Source organism: Anopheles stephensi, chromosome 3 (genome assembly GCF_013141755.1).
Source record: "Anopheles stephensi strain Indian chromosome 3, UCI_ANSTEP_V1.0, whole genome shotgun sequence".
In the NCBI taxonomy this organism is placed as follows: domain Eukaryota; kingdom Metazoa; phylum Arthropoda; class Insecta; order Diptera; family Culicidae; genus Anopheles; species Anopheles stephensi.
The window spans coordinates 15,261,554-15,280,787 of record NC_050203.1 but is presented as its reverse complement, the minus strand read 5'-3'; the positions used below and the strand labels follow the sequence as shown (position 1 = coordinate 15,280,787).

Sequence of the window (19,234 nt, the reverse complement as noted above, 5' to 3'; positions counted from 1 at the left end):
ATTTGATACGGTTTTGATTGATGCAATAAACAAGCGCTGTGTGCACAACGAAGGTATATAAGGAAATGTATTGGTTTAATTAAATATTTGTCAAGGAAGGGGTGTGAAGTGCAATTAGGGTGCAATAATTCTGTGGGGTACGATCCATAGCGGAGAATGTTGGTGAGCGGGTGCCACAAAGGCGTTTATGAGTCTTATTTTTTGACATTTTTTGAGGGCACATAATCAGTCCGAGTATGAGAAAAATTAATATGAAATGAGTACAGAATTTGCAATAAATTTAATTTAAAGACCGTTCGATGCAAAAACAGAAATTCTGTAAAATTTTAATTTGCACCTTACAGAATTCACGGCACTCATCTGGCTAGAGAAACACTGCAGTAGGGTGTAAACAACTCGGCCGATGTAATAGATTATTACATGTGCATAAAAAGTAAAAATATGTACTGAATGATTAGAAATATCCATTGGTCCTTTACAGAATAGAAAAATTCCGATTGTAACTGGCCTGTTAAACATCAGTAAAATGCCAATGGTGAAATGAAAAGCGGAACATGACATTAATCGCTCTTCAATTGCAATTTGGTCAATTGATCTCCCTTCCAACATGAATAGTCCCCCCGTTATCCTATCAAACCATCGACCTAATTATCCGAAAATATCCCAAATAGTTTCAACTTTCATCCTCGCTTCTAAGAGCGTTCCATAGCAGCAAGTTCCAGGACACAAATCATCTTCCAAAATCGAATGAAACCACTTATTGATAGCAAGCGATATCGTTTTCCAGATCAAAATAAACTCCTCCAAACCCATTCCCAATCCGCCGAGAAAATTCTGGCTCTGCCTCTCGCTGATTACCATCCCGCTCCCGAGAACTAGAAAGATAATTACCACTTGTAGAGTAATCCCATCCGGTGTCATCGCTAGCATCCGAAGCACCGTTCGATTTCGAACCGCTTACATTCCGGCACCGGTACACGGTCATCCCGCAGGAAGGCTCGTCTGCGTCTGCGTCTTCGAATCGCGCCCCATCGCCATCGGCACAATCGCACGGGTACGGGGGCGGTGGTGGAAATTCGAAAATCTCATTAATTTTTACGCTCGAACCGGAACTTCCCGAGCGTGCCCGTGGTCGCCACGGTACGATCGGTGGTTCCAGTGCCGCAGTGCCGGGGTAGGCGGAAGCGGTGGGGACGGTGTCACATAACGGGGGTGCGGCGGTGCGTCAACCGGAAGTTGCCCATTGTCGGATGGTTGGTCGGATGCTTCACGGCGATAATGACTGCGAACGCTTTTATTATCATAATTACAGCCGGGCCGTTCTGCTGCCACTGCCAACCGGTCCGGTTGCTGCTGGTCCGCGGTACGCCTTTGAAGGTTATCATTAGCGTTCTGGTCGTACGCTGAATCGTTGTCACCGTACGCAACATGTGTCGCTCGCCCAGAACGGTCACTTTCCGGGGCTGGTGGCTCCGGTGGTGGCGTTGTTGGTGGGATCACTGTGGACGCTGCGGTCCGGGATCGCGGCGGTACTGACTACGGCACTGCTGTCCCGTGCTGACATTCGCTGACAGACGGGATCCCTTGGAGATGCCCGTTGCTGGTGATAAATTTGATTTGAATTTAAATTAATCCAATTACGATTTGGCTGATTTGATACATTTAATGTTGACGAATGCGACTGGCGTCGGTTTTCGGTGATCCGACACCAATCCACCAGTTGCGGTGTTGATGCTGATCCGCGGCCCGGGCTCGTACCGTCCCTGTCTGTAATTAGTTTTTCATTGTAATTATGAAACTCGTCCAGCGCAGCCAACTGGCTCTGACCGGTGTAGTTGACGTTACTGTCAAATTTGTGGTCTGCTCGTTCGATTTCTAGCAGCAGGGGAAAGCCGGGACACGGCTCGGGTGGCACCGATAGCACGGCCGGGAACCGTGGTAGGGCCGGTGGCTCAACCGTCGATGGGTGCGGGTGCGCGTGTTTGTCGAAGTAATTAGTGGTCAGCTGATCGGCCCCGATAGTCACCGACGGTGGTGGTGGGATTGTCGCACTGACGGGACACGTCACGACCGTCACCGGTGAGATGTGGCCATCGGTGCAACTTTGTGTCGGCGGTTGGGGAGACCAGGCCCGATGTCTATCAATATTTAAATTCCAGCCCGTATTTGAATTTAAATTGAATTCGTGATGCGCTGCAACCGCATCGACATCATCGGGCGCGTCCTCGGCGAGGGCAAGGTGATGTTCCGAATCGATTGCCTCAATGCAGCTAACGTCGGTCACGGTCGGGTGCCGTTGTAGGGTTCCGCCACGTGGCGTTGTCCGTCCGGTGGAAGATTTTAACTTTAACGGCGGCTTAGATTCGATACCGTCTTGGCGCAGGGTTGAGGTTTGGTTCGGGTGGTTACGTTCCCTGCACGCCACCGCTTGGCCCTGAACGGACTTACTCCGTTCGGGAAGCTGGGCCTGTGGTCCACCGTAAGATGGCGTTGCACTTCTTCGACCCAGCACAGGTGAGCGGACCTGAGCGGGAGATGGTCCACGGTGATGCTGTCCGGGCGGTGGAGTAATTGGTGTGTCCTGAAACAAGCGAAGCATAGCTTCCAGCTCACCACCGGCTATCTTGTCCATGGGCAGATAGTACCGTCTCGGTGGTGGTTCTGGTGCATGCACTTCCGGTCGTGCAGCAAGCTCACCCGCCAGCATACAATCGTCCTGCTTGTCATCTGGCCAATCTAGCCGGGCCGGTGTCGCTGGACGCTGCGGTGCGAGACATCCTTCCGTGAAGTCATCAGCGCGCAAAGCCTTATGATTATCGTGCCCAGCGGTAGTGTGCCGGCACGGTTCGTCCCCGGCGGCTGTATGGGCGGCCGGTGATGCAACATCACTTCCGTAAACATGATTATCATTTTTATCTAGCTCGTGGCCTGAGGGCCGTTGGCCCCAATCCGTCAGCACGACATTCTCCTTATCGAACAGCGTACGCAGCGGCTCGATTTTGTGCTGCCGGCGGATGCGCTCGTCAAAGTGTATGCTATCGTGGCTACCGTACCGCTGGCTGTCGATGGCAAACTCACCCTCATCTCTGGCCGGCGATCGGTGACGTCCGTGCGCTTCGCCGGTCGCCGGTGACCGTGGAGGCCAAAAGTTGTCGCACGACCGGTGCCGTCGCTGAAGCGGACGACGATTAATCTTGAGCACGGTTTCACGGTCGATGCAGGGCGACACGGTACGGGGGTCGGTCGGCCGGGTCGGTTGTCGGGAGCGGCTCTGACGTCCGAAGGCAGCTGTTCCGGCGTCGGGTCGAGATGATCGGGAATAGATAAGAGCGATAATATGTAACATGTAATTAATCAACGGGTTCACGTTATTTCGACGAGTACGTGGTACAATCTACAACCGGAAAACATACCGTAGATGAAGGACACACTTGCAGTTTGATGTACACTGACGCATTATGTTCGCACAAACACACACACACACACTCACACACAGAGAGAGACAGAAACACACAAACACATCACACGGGAACACTTGTCATCACACGCTCACGCGAGAAGGTGATTTATCGTACAGTTTATTAGCATCTTCGCTCACTAATGGTGACAAATGACAAATATAAACAAAATGGGGCTTCCTTTCGGTGGGCTTAACTGGGGCTTAACAAATGAGAACGCTCTGCTGCTGAAAAGTGAAATCATTAGTTGAATAATTATATATTTGAAGCTCAATTTACTGTAGCTCCGAGCAGCTGTACTCGGTTGGGCTGGAGATGGAAAGCTTTGCATTAAAAGTTTAGTGCAATTGTCCAGAAAATGCTTTCCAATGAGCAATTAACCCATCGTTTCCACACTGCTGTGCCCACATTTCCCGTAGGGATTTGAATGGAAGCTTCCTGGATAAAAATCTCTCCCCTTGTAGCCCTGCTTCGTCCGGAAAACATGAGGATGAGCTGGGCTGTGTGTGACGCCTTCTCGATTATCTGAACATCAACGCTCCCCCCCTGGTTCCATGCTCCCGATGCTCAGTAATTAATCCCCAAATGGGTCTCCCCATCCCGTCCCGCACACGGATGGAGTGCATTTTGGGAGGTTTTTGTACTGACCCATTTCGCAGTGCAGTGTTGACACTCGGGCGGGAATGAGCAATGATGATTGATGGGAATGCATCCGATGCGGTTCAGTGTAATGTGTGGATGGGTTGAGAAAGTAAGGATGATGCAATCGAGTTTTTAACGGGAATGCTTTAAGGAAACTTTTTTGGATGGTTGTTTAAGATACGAATTTAATTTTTTTATCCTGCTGTGCCCTTTATAATATAAGGAATAAGTGTCAAAAATAGGATAAAGTTTCTCAGTTTTTAATTTGCGATATACACTAGTGTGATAAGGCAAGAAGTTTATCCGGATTTAGTTTCTTTCAACAAAGTATATAGAGCTGCTTCAACAACAAAGATCACAATAATCAAATTAAATTTAAATCCTTGATTGGTGAAACGTCAAAACCGACTAGCAAGCTATGCTAGCGCCATCTGATGGCAAGCAGCACGAACTTGTTTTGGGAATGTCTGTCGTTGCTTTTCCACAAATGAATTAAAATTCAGCGCATACACGCACCACAATAATACCCGATAAATGTTCTGTTACAATTACCATTGTGTTGGAAAACGAATCAGGAGAATAAATTCCAATTCCCATTCTTATACGTTTTATTTTACCCATCCAATGCCTATGTACTTTTGAGCCTTTACTTTTCACCACTTCAATATTCATTTTCCCGTTTAAATAAAAAAAAAATTGGCCTTCACGATCAATCGACGATAATCGATTTGATGAAGCCGGGCGACTCGGCGAAGCTACGCCGGGACCAATCACAAACCGTAGTTGTGCAGTTTACTTTTTGAAACTTCTGTGTCCTGGGTTTTTATTTAACTCTTCTCGCTCTCCTGCCTTTTTGGCAAACACCGCAACGCAGTAGGAGTTTCCACCGGGCCGGTCGGCAGTAATTAACAAGTGTTGTACCAATTTCACGCATCATCATCATCATCAGCGGCAGCAGCATCTCGGCGGTGTTCGAACGGATAATCGTATCTGGAGCAGAACAAATAGTGCAGCAAAATGTGCGAAAATGTACCGAGCTGATCCGGGACGGAAAACTGATGATGTTTGGCATTTTCCTTTTGGAGTTTGGGAGCGAGTGAGTTACAAATTGATTTCGCATACAATCCACCAACGCTGGTGATATGTAAGTCGGTTGCTTTTCCCACCATTTGAAGAGCTCGCCGAAAAGTGTTCAGAGCTTCGATCCAAACGGCAGGATTGAATCTTAATTAAACCAAAAAGAAAAGCAACGACGTACGATAATGCATCTTCCTCATTATTTTCTCTCACTCGAATAAAAAAAGCCAATCGAGCGGTGGATTGTGAGCATCGAAGCTTCCTTGTACGGCCGATGTATTTCATAATTGCCCCCGCGCGATCGGCGGTACATTACAACAGAGCTCACACTCGCCTGACCTCATTGGTGCGATTAATACCGGGCAAAACGATTGGCTCCGGCTTATCAGCGGTGTTTGAGCCCCTCTTTCAGCATCGTCCCAGATTGTGATTCGGATTGCTTTTCATTCTAATTACTTTCCGAGGGTTCGTAATGCCGGCTTCTTGCGGACGACTGTACGGATTATCCCCGGCGGTTGGTTACGAGGTCGCGGCAACCGGTAGCCCCCCCCCCGGTTGGACTGCCACGGTCTGCTAGTGGGCGCCGAAGCAATTAAAATAAAATGTGCTAATCGGAGCAAAGAAACGAAAGAAAGGAAAAAAAGAACAGGCAGCCTGCCAGCGTTGTTACGGCAATTTCCATCCGCGGGGCATAAATAATTAAACGGGTTTAATAAGGTTCAATTGAGTCAAGCTTTTTTGTTGTTGGTTTCATTTCCTTGTTTTTGGTTCCGTTCTTTTCTAGCGTTTGCTTTTATTTTTCGCTATCGACCTTTGCCGAAGAAATGCGCAGAACGGTTCAACGCGTACCGTGTACGCTTACAGTTTAACACCTCGTGACTGAAAAATGCGGAAAAATGTGTACGACCGTTTTTGGAAAAGTGGTTCCATTCCACTGGGTCCTTAATATGCCGGCATAGTTTGAGGTGGGGAAAAAAGACTGTAGAAAATAATTATAGACTTTTTGTTTCGTTTCATCGGTATAGAATGGCACGTGTCTCGCTCTGATGACGTGGTAAATGGTGTACAATGATACTTATATTCTTTGTTTCTTTTTTTTTTGAGCGAAATATACTTCAAAGTTTTGCTCTCCCAAATTGACACATTTTGGCGTTACAGCGCCCCTGAAGCGAAACTACCAAAAGGTGACCAACTTTTTGAAGTTTACTTTGAAATTCATCATTCAAACATTCGATTCCCATCTGAAGGACATGAGAGAGAGATATATACTCCCCCTTTTCTCGTTTGTGCGTGTGTCGACACATTTGTCCATACCGTATCACCAGACCAGGCCGGTTGGAACGCCTAAAGTCCATCAATCAACAAGCTGCGTCAGGACACACGATACACCGGGGCCGGAAATGACACAGGAACTCCCATCCGTCAGTCTGGTGGACGAACCGGCTGGCCAACTTTCGGATCCCAGTTTGAAACCGCTAACCCCATTCAAGGGGGGCAGGTCATCCTGGTTCCAGACGCCCAAACCATTCCGGAACTTTAATCAATATCACAAACAATCGAGTAACTGTAAATTGCCGGTTGAATCCTTCGTCAAACTGTGGTTTGGGGAAAAAAAATAAAGTTGGAGCACCCTTTCGACCGCGGAATGCACCGCGTCAAGGAGGCACCCTTGTCAACGGAAAAGTTTGTTTTAAAGTGCCGGGTGGCCTGGGTGTCCTTTGAGGTATCAGTGATACGATAAAAGCTCGCGAAGTAAAAGTAGTTTAAGTATTGCTCGATATACATTTTTCTATTTAGCGAAGAACAAGTACAAAGGTTATTTATAATTGTTTAGGGAAAAAAATCCAGAATGGATGCAATCTTGTTGAATTATTGCTACGGACGAATTATTCTTTCCTCTATTTTCTGCGTTATTCCTGAAGAGCAGTTCGTTTTGCTTTAAAAATATTGCTTTAAGGTTTATATTGAAGACAATATTATTCTCAGTCCTACAGGATTTCATTCTAGAACGGAATTGTGAATGAAACATTTTATATGCATGAAAATCCATTCGCACACGCACATTCACGATGGCTTCAATCGCAGCACCCAGCCGACGGTGTGCAATTACAGCTGATGACCATCGACTTTGATCGACTTTGATTGAGCACACACACACACACACAAAAAGAAAACACGAAGGCCTTCGCCTGGGTATCATCCGTACACGCTTGTAGAAAAACCACACCGCATACACACTGGATTGGAGTCCCGGTCGATTCTAATCCTTTTCCCACCCACGTAAGCAACGCCACGGTACGTCACAGTGTGAAATCAATCAACGATCGACGGTACGGTGCAGACGGCGACACTTAGGGCGCCCTTTGCGTGCGGGCTCGCCTATTGCCTGGGCAGCTGTTTAACAGACATACTTTTCAGCAGAAACGTACCAGCAGCATCGGCAGCCGAGGCTGGATTGATGATCATCTCATCGACCGTCAGCGTGCAGCGTATTTGATTAAATGCCTCACGGGGGCGTTGCATGAGCGCCAGCTTGAAAGTTTCCGAAACGACTGAAAGCGTCGGATTTGATCCTTGGCTTTGGTAGATCTGCAGGCCTATACACGGTGCATATGGTAGTTCCAATCCATCGAGCCACCACCATTGCTAGACTCCCATTCTCTACGAGAAAAGTGGATAAGACCTGTCTGCTTGTGTGCGTGCGTGTGTCGGGAAGAAGATGGTTGCTCGACGAGCGTCCTTTCCAGCAGATTATATCTCCGACTCCATGTCGAGGGCCACCAATTCGGCGTGGCATAGCCGTACGAAAGCCTGAAGGCAGGTATCCAATTACCGTCAATTAAACGCGAGATAAGATAACGAGCATCCGTATCTTCGTTGCCGGGTCGTGTTGGTTAGTTTTGCACAGCGCTTTGGCCAGCGGACGGTATCCGGGAAAACCGAGGGGTTTCCGATAACGGACGGACGGCAATACGAGCGCCGACCGGGTTTGATCGGATTGAGCGATTCCGAACGGAAAGTTATTTAAAACTGTCCATCGGCAGGCGGGACGCTAAGTGTAATCAGCGCTTAATGGAGACTGGGAACATTGTCCGCCGTAAGATGCAGCGGTTTTAGCCGATCTTGCCCGTTCCCTCGAAAATGGTCGACTGAGGCTGGGTGTGTGTGTGTGTGTGGGTGAGCTAGAGAAAATGGCATATACGGTGAACGTTTCTATTGAGTTATGTTAATTGATGTAGTGTTGCAGATGTCGGCCACCGGAGTCCACCGATTGCCAAACTCCTTCTCCAACTGCGCTTAAATGTGTTCGAAACTATCTTTCCCATCGCGATCGATACATCGCACCGATCACCCACCAGCGATGTGCGGTAAGTAACAGCCAATTAGTATTGAAAGGGTTGGAAAATTCTATTAGAATGACATTTAGAAACATTCGGCAGAAAACACTGCCCACCGATGAGTGGAGCAAGGATGGCTTATATACAGAGAGAGATACACACATACACGTGCGATTCTTTGCGCAGGCAACGGAGCAAAGATGGTTTCATTATCACGGAACGGAAATTAGGCAAACTTGTTGCACTTTGCTGCATCCGGATCGGTGGACCGGTAAGTCGATTGACAGTACTTACCAGTGCCGCGTGACTTTTCACGCTCCTCCTCCTCGAGGGCGGCCAGCACGGCCGATTTGGCCAGGCTCGGTGGCTTGGTCGTCGATGGGTCATCGAAGTCGATTCTGGAATGAGGAAATGCATACGGACACATACACACAATTAATTTGCATACTAATTTGGTCCGGGATCGGGGTGACGTTTGGGCTTGAGTGTGACAGTGAGATGCACTGGCGCCCTCGTGTGACGGTTATGTTAAATGTGCATTAAATAGTTGCGAGATTGGATCGACGGTTTTTGGGGTATCAGTTTTGGGTATGATTGCGATGATTGATATGCAGCGGTGGTGGATGATTAAGTGAAACATTATCATTATTGCTGGCGAAACTGATATCTTTGAGTAATGTGATTAAGAAGCAATGAGGCTAAGTATTTGGAGCACCCATTTGACAGTACGGTGAATTTATTGAATGTGTATCATAAGTTCTACACTGAAAGGCGGCGATGTAAATAGATGAAAATTTTCAGAGCAGCGAATTTTCTGCGTATGGTAGGCATTCCTACATAAATTGGAATAAAAAATTATTGGAATCTATGCAGAGCAATGGCTCCATGACAGGATCATTCGATTCCTGGGATCGTTCTAGTAAACTGTTTTAATTAAGGCTAAAAATGGATTTTAATTAACCACTTTAAATTAAATAATAGATAAATTATGCAGCTAAACATAATCTATTATCGCTGATACCTGAGGAACGCTTTAAGGGTAGGAACAGAAGGACTGGACAGAAGGACGATTGTATCTGGTTATTTTTAATTAAGCTTGAATTTTTAATTCAAGACTTTATTTTTATACTTGGAAAAGCTTTTTGGCAGACAATAGATATTTGGATTGGGAGACGGTGAGAAGGACGAAATACGAAGTTAAGCATATCGTAGTAGTTAAATCGTAGTAGAATAAATAATGGATTATATAGTTTGTGTAGTATTGCTTGCTTCAGTAGTTCCATTGAATTCCATTAGATGGCACTACTGAGACAACTCCGACAGAAAGTTTGATACCAGAAGATTACACTGGCTTTGAGTTCACAAGAATTTGAGGATCTTTCCTGAGAACACCAGCATGCAAACCACTTAAAGCCGCTGAAAACGTTTTCGCACCTTGCTCGAGCAGCAACAGTACCATCATGGAAGAATTGTTTCAACCTAGCAATACAAAACACATCACAGACAATCCTGCTCGAGGATGAAACAACCCACCCACCCAGGCACTGTACATTCGTACGAATCGGTTATGGTTAAAGGTCAACGCAGAAGACTATCCGTTGACGGTATGGCGAGATTTGTGCCGTTTGTTTCACAAAAATCTCTTCTCGCTAAATGATGTCCGAGGGGGATGGAAAACACTCACACACACGCGCACACACAACAAATGCGGGAAACATTTTCTCAACCGAGTCCAAATAAATCAAATTCCACAGCCCGGTTCGGTTCTGTTGTTGGCCGGGATTGTTGCTTTTGCTCGGGGTTGAATATTCGCCCCATCCATGCCAACGCAATGCTTTGGTAAAAAGAGGGGGTAGAGAATGGGTTACGCTTGGGTGCGCTGGTCGTAACCAAAGCAAGGCCCCCCCCCAAATATCCCTCCACCAAACGACTTACAAATCTGGCAGCCTAGTGTCGGACCTTCAGACTCAATCCTTCCCACATGGCACATTTTTGGGTGCCAGGGGTTAGTGCCTCTGTGCTGTAGGCTGCTTTTTCCACCTCGGATTGTTTTCAATCTTGTCGCAGTGGGAGCGGGGAGAGAAGAGGGAGTGAGGGCCACACGACAGCCTCGTGGGAGAGCTGTCGGGCTCGAGGACAGGCCAGAAATATTTTCCGAAAGCCCGCAGCGCGAGGTATGTCCTTGATGCAAATTGAAAATCGGACCACAGATAACCGAAGAGCCGACTGGGTACGGTACGTTCGTGTGGTTTCATGACCGAAATTGGCCTCTAATCTTTAGATTACAAAATAGATGAAGTTCTGTGCAGCGATCATTTGTCGCCCGGACCTGGAGTTTGTGTACGGTGGTATTTTGCGAATAGTTGTCGCTGGTACGCTGTCCGATGTGTGGCAGTGATACAAGGATTATAAAATGAATGCTTGGCTTGATGTTTTTCGAGTAAGCTTGTATCAGTTGCTTGTGTGGAAAATAGCATTTCAACCGTCTAAATCGTGTTTCATCTTTGTGCAAGAGTAGCAAAAGTAACATAAATACTAGTGTCTAAATTAGTTATGCGTAACAAACCCATGATTGATTACACAAATAATACAAGGCTTAGGCCCAACTGGACAAGGCTAACTTTATCCTCACCAAAACAAAAAACCATCCGAACGTCTTGGTGCGTAGCTTAAGAGCCATTTTCTCAAAGTTAGTAACGCGAACTCGATGGAAAGGTTTGCTGCCTTCCGTCAGGTACCTTCAGCAAGTTATGAGCCGTGTCGTAGAGGATGTATGAGTGTGCTTGGGAAAAGTTTTATTCATAGGAAAACTCCTGCTCCTGAATTGGAAATAGTCTTGAACGGACGAGGGAATGGGCTCGATGTCTTGCTGCTGCCGCCGGAAAAAACGGACATGGGAAATATGGTTGAGCCTTGCCTTTTTCCGCAAGAAAGCATGGTGAAAATATTTGCTTATCTAATTTACAGACGAAAGTTTGCTCGTTTTCCAGCCCGGTGAAGACACCTCTTTTCGTCAAACAGATACAGAGGCACGCACACACCCATGCATGAGGGCACGGTTGAGGTGGTGTGTGTGTGTGTCTTATATTTCATACGTATGTTTGCCTCGGTTCGGTGAGTATTTTAACATTCCTTTCGCAAGTTACCTTCCCAAACGGGGTGTGTATGTGATGATTGAAAGCTTGGGTCGGAAGTTTTGCTACCGGGTCGGCTGGCTCTTCGATTGTGACTTGAAGGGGGGGTGTGTGTGTGTGTCTATTTTTTAAAGGAATGCTAGTATATTTTTACTACACCTTCACGATCATCACTGACTTGTAGAAGCGCTAGATGCTTCCAACGTCAAGGAAACTGTGTGAGAAAGTCCGGCTTGGTATATCACTATGGAACGGCTTCTAATAAATCACGAAATAATTTTTTTTTTTACTTAAACTTGTTCGTGAAAGTTTGATTTCATTTCATCAATATAGTAAAGAAAAAAACAATTAAAATTTTGTATCAGTTTTATGCCTTAGCGAGTAATTTATCCCGAGGCATTTTCTTCAAGCACTGGGCGTCTCCATTCGCTAATATTTGTATCAAGTACTGGGCGCCTCCATGCTCAAATGTGGTTCATCAAAAAATCCAATGAGTCGTTTTATTTAATTTTTGTCCTCCCCATCCCGACAATGCAGAGGAGGAAAAATAACCGCGTGTGATAGAAAGAGAGAACGCCTGGCAGCTTCTTTACTCCTTCCCAGCATAACAGCAACATATGCAAATACCTCCTTATGAGCTTCGAGTAAAGTGATATATTTTCCCTATCCTTACCAGAAAAGGTACCGCGTACCGCTTTGGAAATCGATTCCAAAGCAAAGAAGGGAGTGAAGGGAGCGTATTTGTATGCTCTAGTTTCCCTTCAAAATTCCCACATTCGACTTCTTGGCCCATCCCGGAAAGGGCAACCCGCCCAACCAATCCGATCGTAAAGGAGTGAAGAATAATTCAAAAAGTTTTCCACCATCACCCCCGAAAAGTGAACGTTTGCAAACGGGGTGGGAAGTCGGTGTGTCTGAGTGTTGCCCGTAGCAACAGCCGTAGCAGCACATCCTCGAGTAAAGTTTTGCGAGGCAGGACTTTTGGCACGTTGTGCTTTTGCTTTGCAGTCTATAAATCATTGATACGATAAATCTTTATCAGACACTTGTCGGATTAGTTTACAAACATGACAATTTTCTTTGGCCCCGTGCCGTGCATATCTTCCCGGGGCGCATTTAAAGAAGTGCAAACGAGGAAGTCGATCGTTTGTTGGGTCGGTACGGTTTTGAGCCTGCGTGTGGAATTGTGTTGAAGGATCGATTTATGGAAGGTGAAGGTGAACGTTTACCGGCTGGGCGGTAAACGAGCTCTTGAAGCGTATGTTGAGTGAAGCCGTGTTGGATAGTTTTGAAGCATTAAGCTTTGGAAGAAATTCAAAACAAAACTTTGATAATCGGTATAAAAGTCCTTGCCCGGAAAGTTTTAACCATCTGCGATCAATTAGTCGATCCGGGCTGATCCTATCAAGCGCTGTTTTTTGAGCGAGAAAACAAACAATCTGCTTGGTTCTAGAAAAATGTTCTCCATTATGTGACTTTATCTCGGTTGCTGGGCTGGGCACTAGCGCAGTACGTGCCTCTACTGCCCGTATAATCTCTTCGAGCCAGCTTCAATTCGCTAGCAACGACGCTAGGATCTCCGGTACGAGATCTGGCCGAAACCAGAAACGATTACGGATTACATGCAACGGTTGAATGAAGATATAAATCCATCAAGATAAACATTTAGATATTCCACACGACCGACTGTCCGACCGGCTCGTGACTCATGGAATCCCCCTCCCCCGAAAAAGGAAGTCGATGGCACGCTTTGCTGCAAACCGTGACCAAGTTTTCCTTATCAACACAGTATGACCCACATGGTGTAGCACACCGTACTGTACTCGGCAGGCCTTACGTTTGCGGGCATGGGCAACAATTTAATCACTCCCAGCACCGAGAGACTGGCCACACGCTTGTGCTAACAGGGAAGTGACGGTGGGCTGTGTGTATGTGTGTCTACGTGCAATAAATCATACCAGGATTTACTTCCGATGGGTCCCGCATGCACAGGAATTTGTCCATCGATCGAGACTGCCTCTCGTCTAGAGGCTGTCTTACGGTTCTTTTGTATTATCGGTAACCATCGGCACTCCGATGGAGCAATTATTTGCTTCGGTACGGAATGGTACGGTTGTGAAAGCTCTTTAGCCGGTGTTGGAAGTTGGTGTGTGTGTGAGTGAGTCGGTGCTCGTTTCGGTAACGTGAACAGATGCTCTGCCCGAGGAGTATGTTTTGTGGTTGACAGGGGCTAATAGTATATTTGAGTTCTTCTTTCAAGCGTCTGTCGGGTGGTGGAACGTGTCGCTGGTACAAGAATGTAGTAAGCTGCATGTAGAAACAGTGGAAGCTAGTTTTGTGACCTAGGTGATTTATTCAAATGAAGCACTTATTGACATCTATGGTTAAAAAGAAACTTAAATGAATAGAACAATTTTTATTTGTTAAAATGCTATCGTTTTTCTGTAAAGCAACACCACTTTAACATCCTTCCTTCATACAATAAAAGCTTCTCAGACAGTTTTAAAACTCTTTCCGAGAAGATACATTCATCATCAGGACATCATACATCAGCCAACCAATTTATGGCCCCAACATGCTCCGTTCTTTCCCATCTAAGCCAGTAGTCTAGAGGTGCTCCACAACAACTCTGCTTACAGCTCGAGAGTCAATCAAGCTAAATATTATCTTAAAATCCATCCAAACGTGAAGACAGTGGCCATTCCGACTCCATTCCCCTATGAACCTTCCTCACCCATCTCCGTCACAGCATGTTAACAGTTTTCTGCCCCGATGCATACAATTCCCGATCCATACATATCCGATGAGAGCGCGCGCGCTTTCAGAAGGATCAGACTTTCTCGCCCGGCCCAGCTACCGAAAGCAGCATGTGTAGCCAGTGTGGTCTTTTGTTTGGTCCGGTTGCTAGTTCGGTTAGCCGGGTACCATAAATTCTGTTTTAATAGCTCGTAAAAGAACAATACCCGTTGTCTAGCATGATAACGCAGTTCGTAATTTGTTTTTCGGCGATTAACTTCGAACCCGATTTCCCGGGAGGAAACTCTGGAGGTTGAGGTCGACGGACAAATCGTCGTCGTAACAGTGACGCTTGCGAGCGGAACGGTGTGATGAATGGTTGAGCGGCCGGCGTTCTTGAGCGTGGTGAAGTAAGAATTCTAATTCTGGGATTGAATTCCGCCTTTGTTGCCAATGAGTAGGCAACATCGTGTTTGCTGTCCACTGGCTGGACATCGTATTGTCCGACTAACTTCGTCATCAATTCATACAGTTCCGCTTTTTTTCTGACCACACCTCAACCGAACAGGCAACGATGTCACGCTAGACCGTAGACGTGGTGATTCGTCTTCATAAACATAATAAAGCAATTTTCCAACCGTATGTCCACCGTTCGGCCGTTAGCTGCTAGCAACATTATCACAACGCGCGAAAGGACATTCTTTGCACCAAGCCCGTTCGCTACATCTAAACCGCATGTAAATGCAAGCTATTTTAATCTCTTCTCCTTCTGCAGCGGTTCCGTCGGCTAGGCTTTGTGCTTCATTTGCCCTCTACGTGCCAGTCATTAGGAGGTGGCCGTGCGCTTCCCAGCCCGCGCGTGTATCCAATGTTTCATCTGAAATCTGTTTCAAAGCTCGGCAATTCGTCATCTCCCATTCCAATCAGGAAAAGTCACCTGAGCGAATGTGTGAGTCATAATGAGAGGTGCATAGCAGGACGTAGACGAGAAACATTTGCTGCCGCAGCCGAATGTGTCCGTTGGGGATGGGCTTTTCTTGCGACGAGAAACAAATCGCTTTCATAAATTACGATTCGTAATCCAATTTTGTTGAAACGTTTGCCTACAGTCGGGGTATAACATCAGTAAACGAAGCAACTGTGGTTCGTTCAGAGCAATGTTTAAGAGTGTTGAGGAGGTCTGTTGATGAGCTTGCTACGGAAACAAAAATATGAGAAAAAGCTGGACAAATTCGACCTTTTTTCCAATTTTGTGATGAATAATTCTTTTTTTTTCGTCCCTTAAGCAGTCCTCATGAATTGGAGGAACGGTTTATAATTCTTTTAATTTAGGAAAAGAATCTTTCCCTAGGCAAGAAATTGCATATTTGTAGGCGTTGACTAAACAGAATAAAAAGCTATTTTGTTGTTCAAGGTGTGAACATTAAGACCTAGTCAATAATTCACATAAACCTTTAGCAATGTTGATCAGATTGACTTTACTAACTGCTCAGAAAAGCCCAAGGTAACCAATACAATAGCAAAACCTGAGGAAGGCATCATCAACATAACTAGAGTTCCTTCATTAGGGATAAAACTTTCTTGCTCATTGAATAATAAGTCCTGGAAACATGTACAGCTACCATTTCGTCCTAAGAATGAATGATGAATACGAAGAACCATTCACAAAGTCCTTCCTAGTGCTATAATAAGCAAGAAAATCATTGCCTTAAATTAAAATTCAATCAGACATCTGACGCATGTCTACAGCTGCCGCAGTTGGCTACTGCATGTGTGTGTGTGTTCCACAAACTTCCACATATTGACCCTCCAACTGCATAAGCAGTTGATGAGAGCTGACGACTGATTTGGGAAGAATTGGTAGATTCATCTCAACAGTGTTGATGAATCGCTGTGGCTCGAGATGTGTCTCTCACTCGATCACTCGATTCGAGGAACTAATTCTCCTTGCAGCCAGTAGCAGCTAGAATTCGACCAAAGTAATTCAATGAAGAATGTGTATTGATGCATAGGTTAGCAGTGGAGCACGATTCAACGAACATTCACTGCATTGCTATCACTGCAAAAATATTCTTCATTAATTCAAATGACTGTCCTTGTTGGTTTTTGGTAAAAATCCTTATACACTTCTGGTTATTGTGCGCTCTACAGGCATTGAGCTTAGGTTCATTAAATTTCATCGAATTTTTATAATACACAGTGGTTGGTGATAAAAGAGAGCCACAAAGTAAGATATCATCTCCCTACCTTCTAGGGCTACGATACTGAGAGACACGTTGGTGATAAGCCATCATTTTCACAAGCACCGATTCACTTCCTACACAGCACACAAATAATGCAACACTGCACCCGCACAACTAAGCAACCCTCTTCAGGCACTTTCTTCCAGAACAAAAGCACTAAATAATCAACTTTATCCTGCCTTAATGTTTTCACACGTTCGATCTTCGCAGAGGAAGGATTTCGATCACGGTTAAAATTCTCGACTATTCCAAACAGTAAAACAGCTACTGATCGCTGCTCAAGAATACGGAACGATAGCACTCGCAATGGAACGCTTTCTATCAATTCCAACAACGCGCTGGACGTGTTCGGTTCCCCGGTTCCAGTATTCACACGACGCTGCGAAGCTGCTTTATGTCCGGATCGTTGGATCGTTTCGCGGAAAATGCGATCGCATCAATACGGTTCGCGTCTCGACACTAGTCGCTGATCGGTGATTCGGTTGAGTGAAGCATCGTCTGCCCGCGAACTTTACTCACCATAATTTTTAAAACCCCGCTCTTAAGTCTTACCTTGCCAGTGGGTGGGATACTCCCTCACTCAGCGGATGGTCGCTAGCGGTGGTACGCGAGTGCATTTGATGCAAGAAAAAAGTACGCAAAGTACGTCACTCAATTGCTACATTTAGTGTACACTCACCCTTGGTGTTCTTTTTTAAAAATAGTTTGTTCTCTCTAGAGCTATAAGAGGAGTGTGTTTAATAGGGAAGAAGCTTCATTTGGTATTCGTTTGGTGCTTCAGCATCCAACACACACACACACACACACGTCAACCGTGCTCTGGACAGCTGTTTTCAAGAGCGTTTGGTCGCGTGAAGTGTGCTCTTCGGGTGACAATTCTTAGTCACTCTTAGAAGAAGAATTTTCACGGCCACCAAAGTGTATTACGCCACGGAGCAACCTGTCATCCATACCGGAGCTCTATTTTCAATCTTTCCTCGCCGCTTTACCGCGATTCTCGCCAGGTACGCGGCCCGCCAGAAAACCGATCGCTGAGTAATGTATCCCGCGTTCGCAACGTATCGCCGCTTGTTTTGTTGGGGTGAAAGATATATTTTTAGCTACGCCTTCGGGTGTGCCCTTTTTGCCCACGTGCCGCCCATCCCCGAAGAGCCTCTAGCTACCCGGACATTAGCCTCTGCTGCCGACCAGCCATGATTGTTTTGTATGCGTCTAATAATAGCACCATGACTAATCATCGTGCCGATACAGCGCTTCCCATTTTGAGCCTCACCAAGCCACTCGTGCCATTTGATCTTCGTTGCAAATTGCATTCTCGTTTGTAGTATAGAGGGGTTTTTCTTTTTCTGTTCTTTAAATCTCACCCGACACAAGTGGATTGTTTGTCTGTTTTCTTTTTTTGGTTCTTCTTTAATCTTCTCGCTGATTCATAGGATGATGCTGTACAAAGCAACGGTTCGGTTGGTCGGTCGGTGTAAAGATAGGTCAGTTTGGTGTGGCACGGTAGCCACGGTTTGGGGGTTAGCGTTCGGCCACCCAAGAAGTGGTCTCGGCGGTGCATCTTGTACTATGACGATATGCGAAAAATAAGATATTATACGGCGAGACGATGATGTTTATCGGGTTTTTGTTTGTACGGCGAGGTTGTTTTTTCTCCTTCTCATTGCCGTCGACAGTGATGATGCGGCAGAAGAATGGTTGGTGTTATCGTCCGTCTGATTTTGCTTCGTTGATGGGAAGAAAATTGGATGGCCTTAAGTGCACCATCGCAGCGGATAAGGATGAGAATCATATGGACGAGAATTGGATGATGTAGTGCAAATAAGGACAAAGTGATGGTTGTTCCACGGTGAGAAGTTTAAGTTGCTCTTTTCATTTCCATAAATGGATTGTTTCATAGTGTGAAAAGTGTATGAATTGATTAGAAATTCTAGAGACGTTCAAATAAAATATAAAATTCCAAGAAGTGGAACAGTAGTGGTCGTCAGAAAACGGGTTAATAAGAAAAGATTACTTTTGAAATAGTTTGAAATGACACTAATAGTCAGAGCTAAATGTAATCAAACAACCATTCAATCACCTTTAAACAGCGCACTTTTCATCAGCTTTTAATATTCAGCTAAAAGGCTTCGCTTCGAACCGCTACGATCCGATGATGAAGTTTGCGTTCCGGGTACGCCCTCCCGGTAGAACCATTTCCTGACTGTCTCGATCTCTCTCGCTTTGGGGTAGAGGAAAATAAAATCCACCATAATTGAAACGCTTTATGATTGATAGTGCATTTGACGAACCGGATCCATTATTCCGCCGAGAATATCTGCAATTTCCTTCGTGAAGCACGATAAACGATCAAGCTCTAATTTTATTCATTTGGCTCAACTTCCGTCATCTGTGAGCCGTGGATACGGGGGGATTCCTGTTTCACGGCCGGAAATTAGAGATGGAAACGGGAATATCTCAATGAATCATCAGGGTCAGGGCTAGAAAGCGAGAGAAACTCCTTCTATTTGTCATCCGTAATATGTATCATAGTTGGGACTCGGATATCGGAAACTTAAGTCAATATTTCTTCCTTTAAATCATTCTTTCGTAGCAATCAGCTCTTC

General features: G+C 45.7%; 1 protein-coding gene across 13 annotated transcripts in view; it reads right to left on the bottom strand.

The window, feature by feature from the left end:
• The window catches only part of LOC118510909 (trithorax group protein osa), a 101,876-nt gene that overhangs the window by 70,913 nt on the left and 11,729 nt on the right, over positions 1–19,234 (bottom strand). For 6 of the 13 annotated variants that reach the window (XM_036053300.1, XM_036053304.1, XM_036053305.1 and 3 more), the window contains exons 4-5: positions 8,810–8,913; positions 3,079–3,288 (exon numbers count right to left, since the gene is read on the bottom strand). In XM_036053300.1, the coding sequence (XP_035909193.1) occupies positions 3,079–3,288; positions 8,810–8,902 (303 nt within the window). In that variant the 5' untranslated portion in view covers positions 8,903–8,913. Of the gene's footprint in view, positions 1–891; positions 1,443–3,078; positions 3,289–8,809; positions 8,914–16,632; positions 17,206–19,234 lie in introns of those variants that run through there. The other 7 variants (XM_036053308.1, XM_036053309.1, XM_036053311.1 and 4 more) reach the window with 5 other exon arrangements.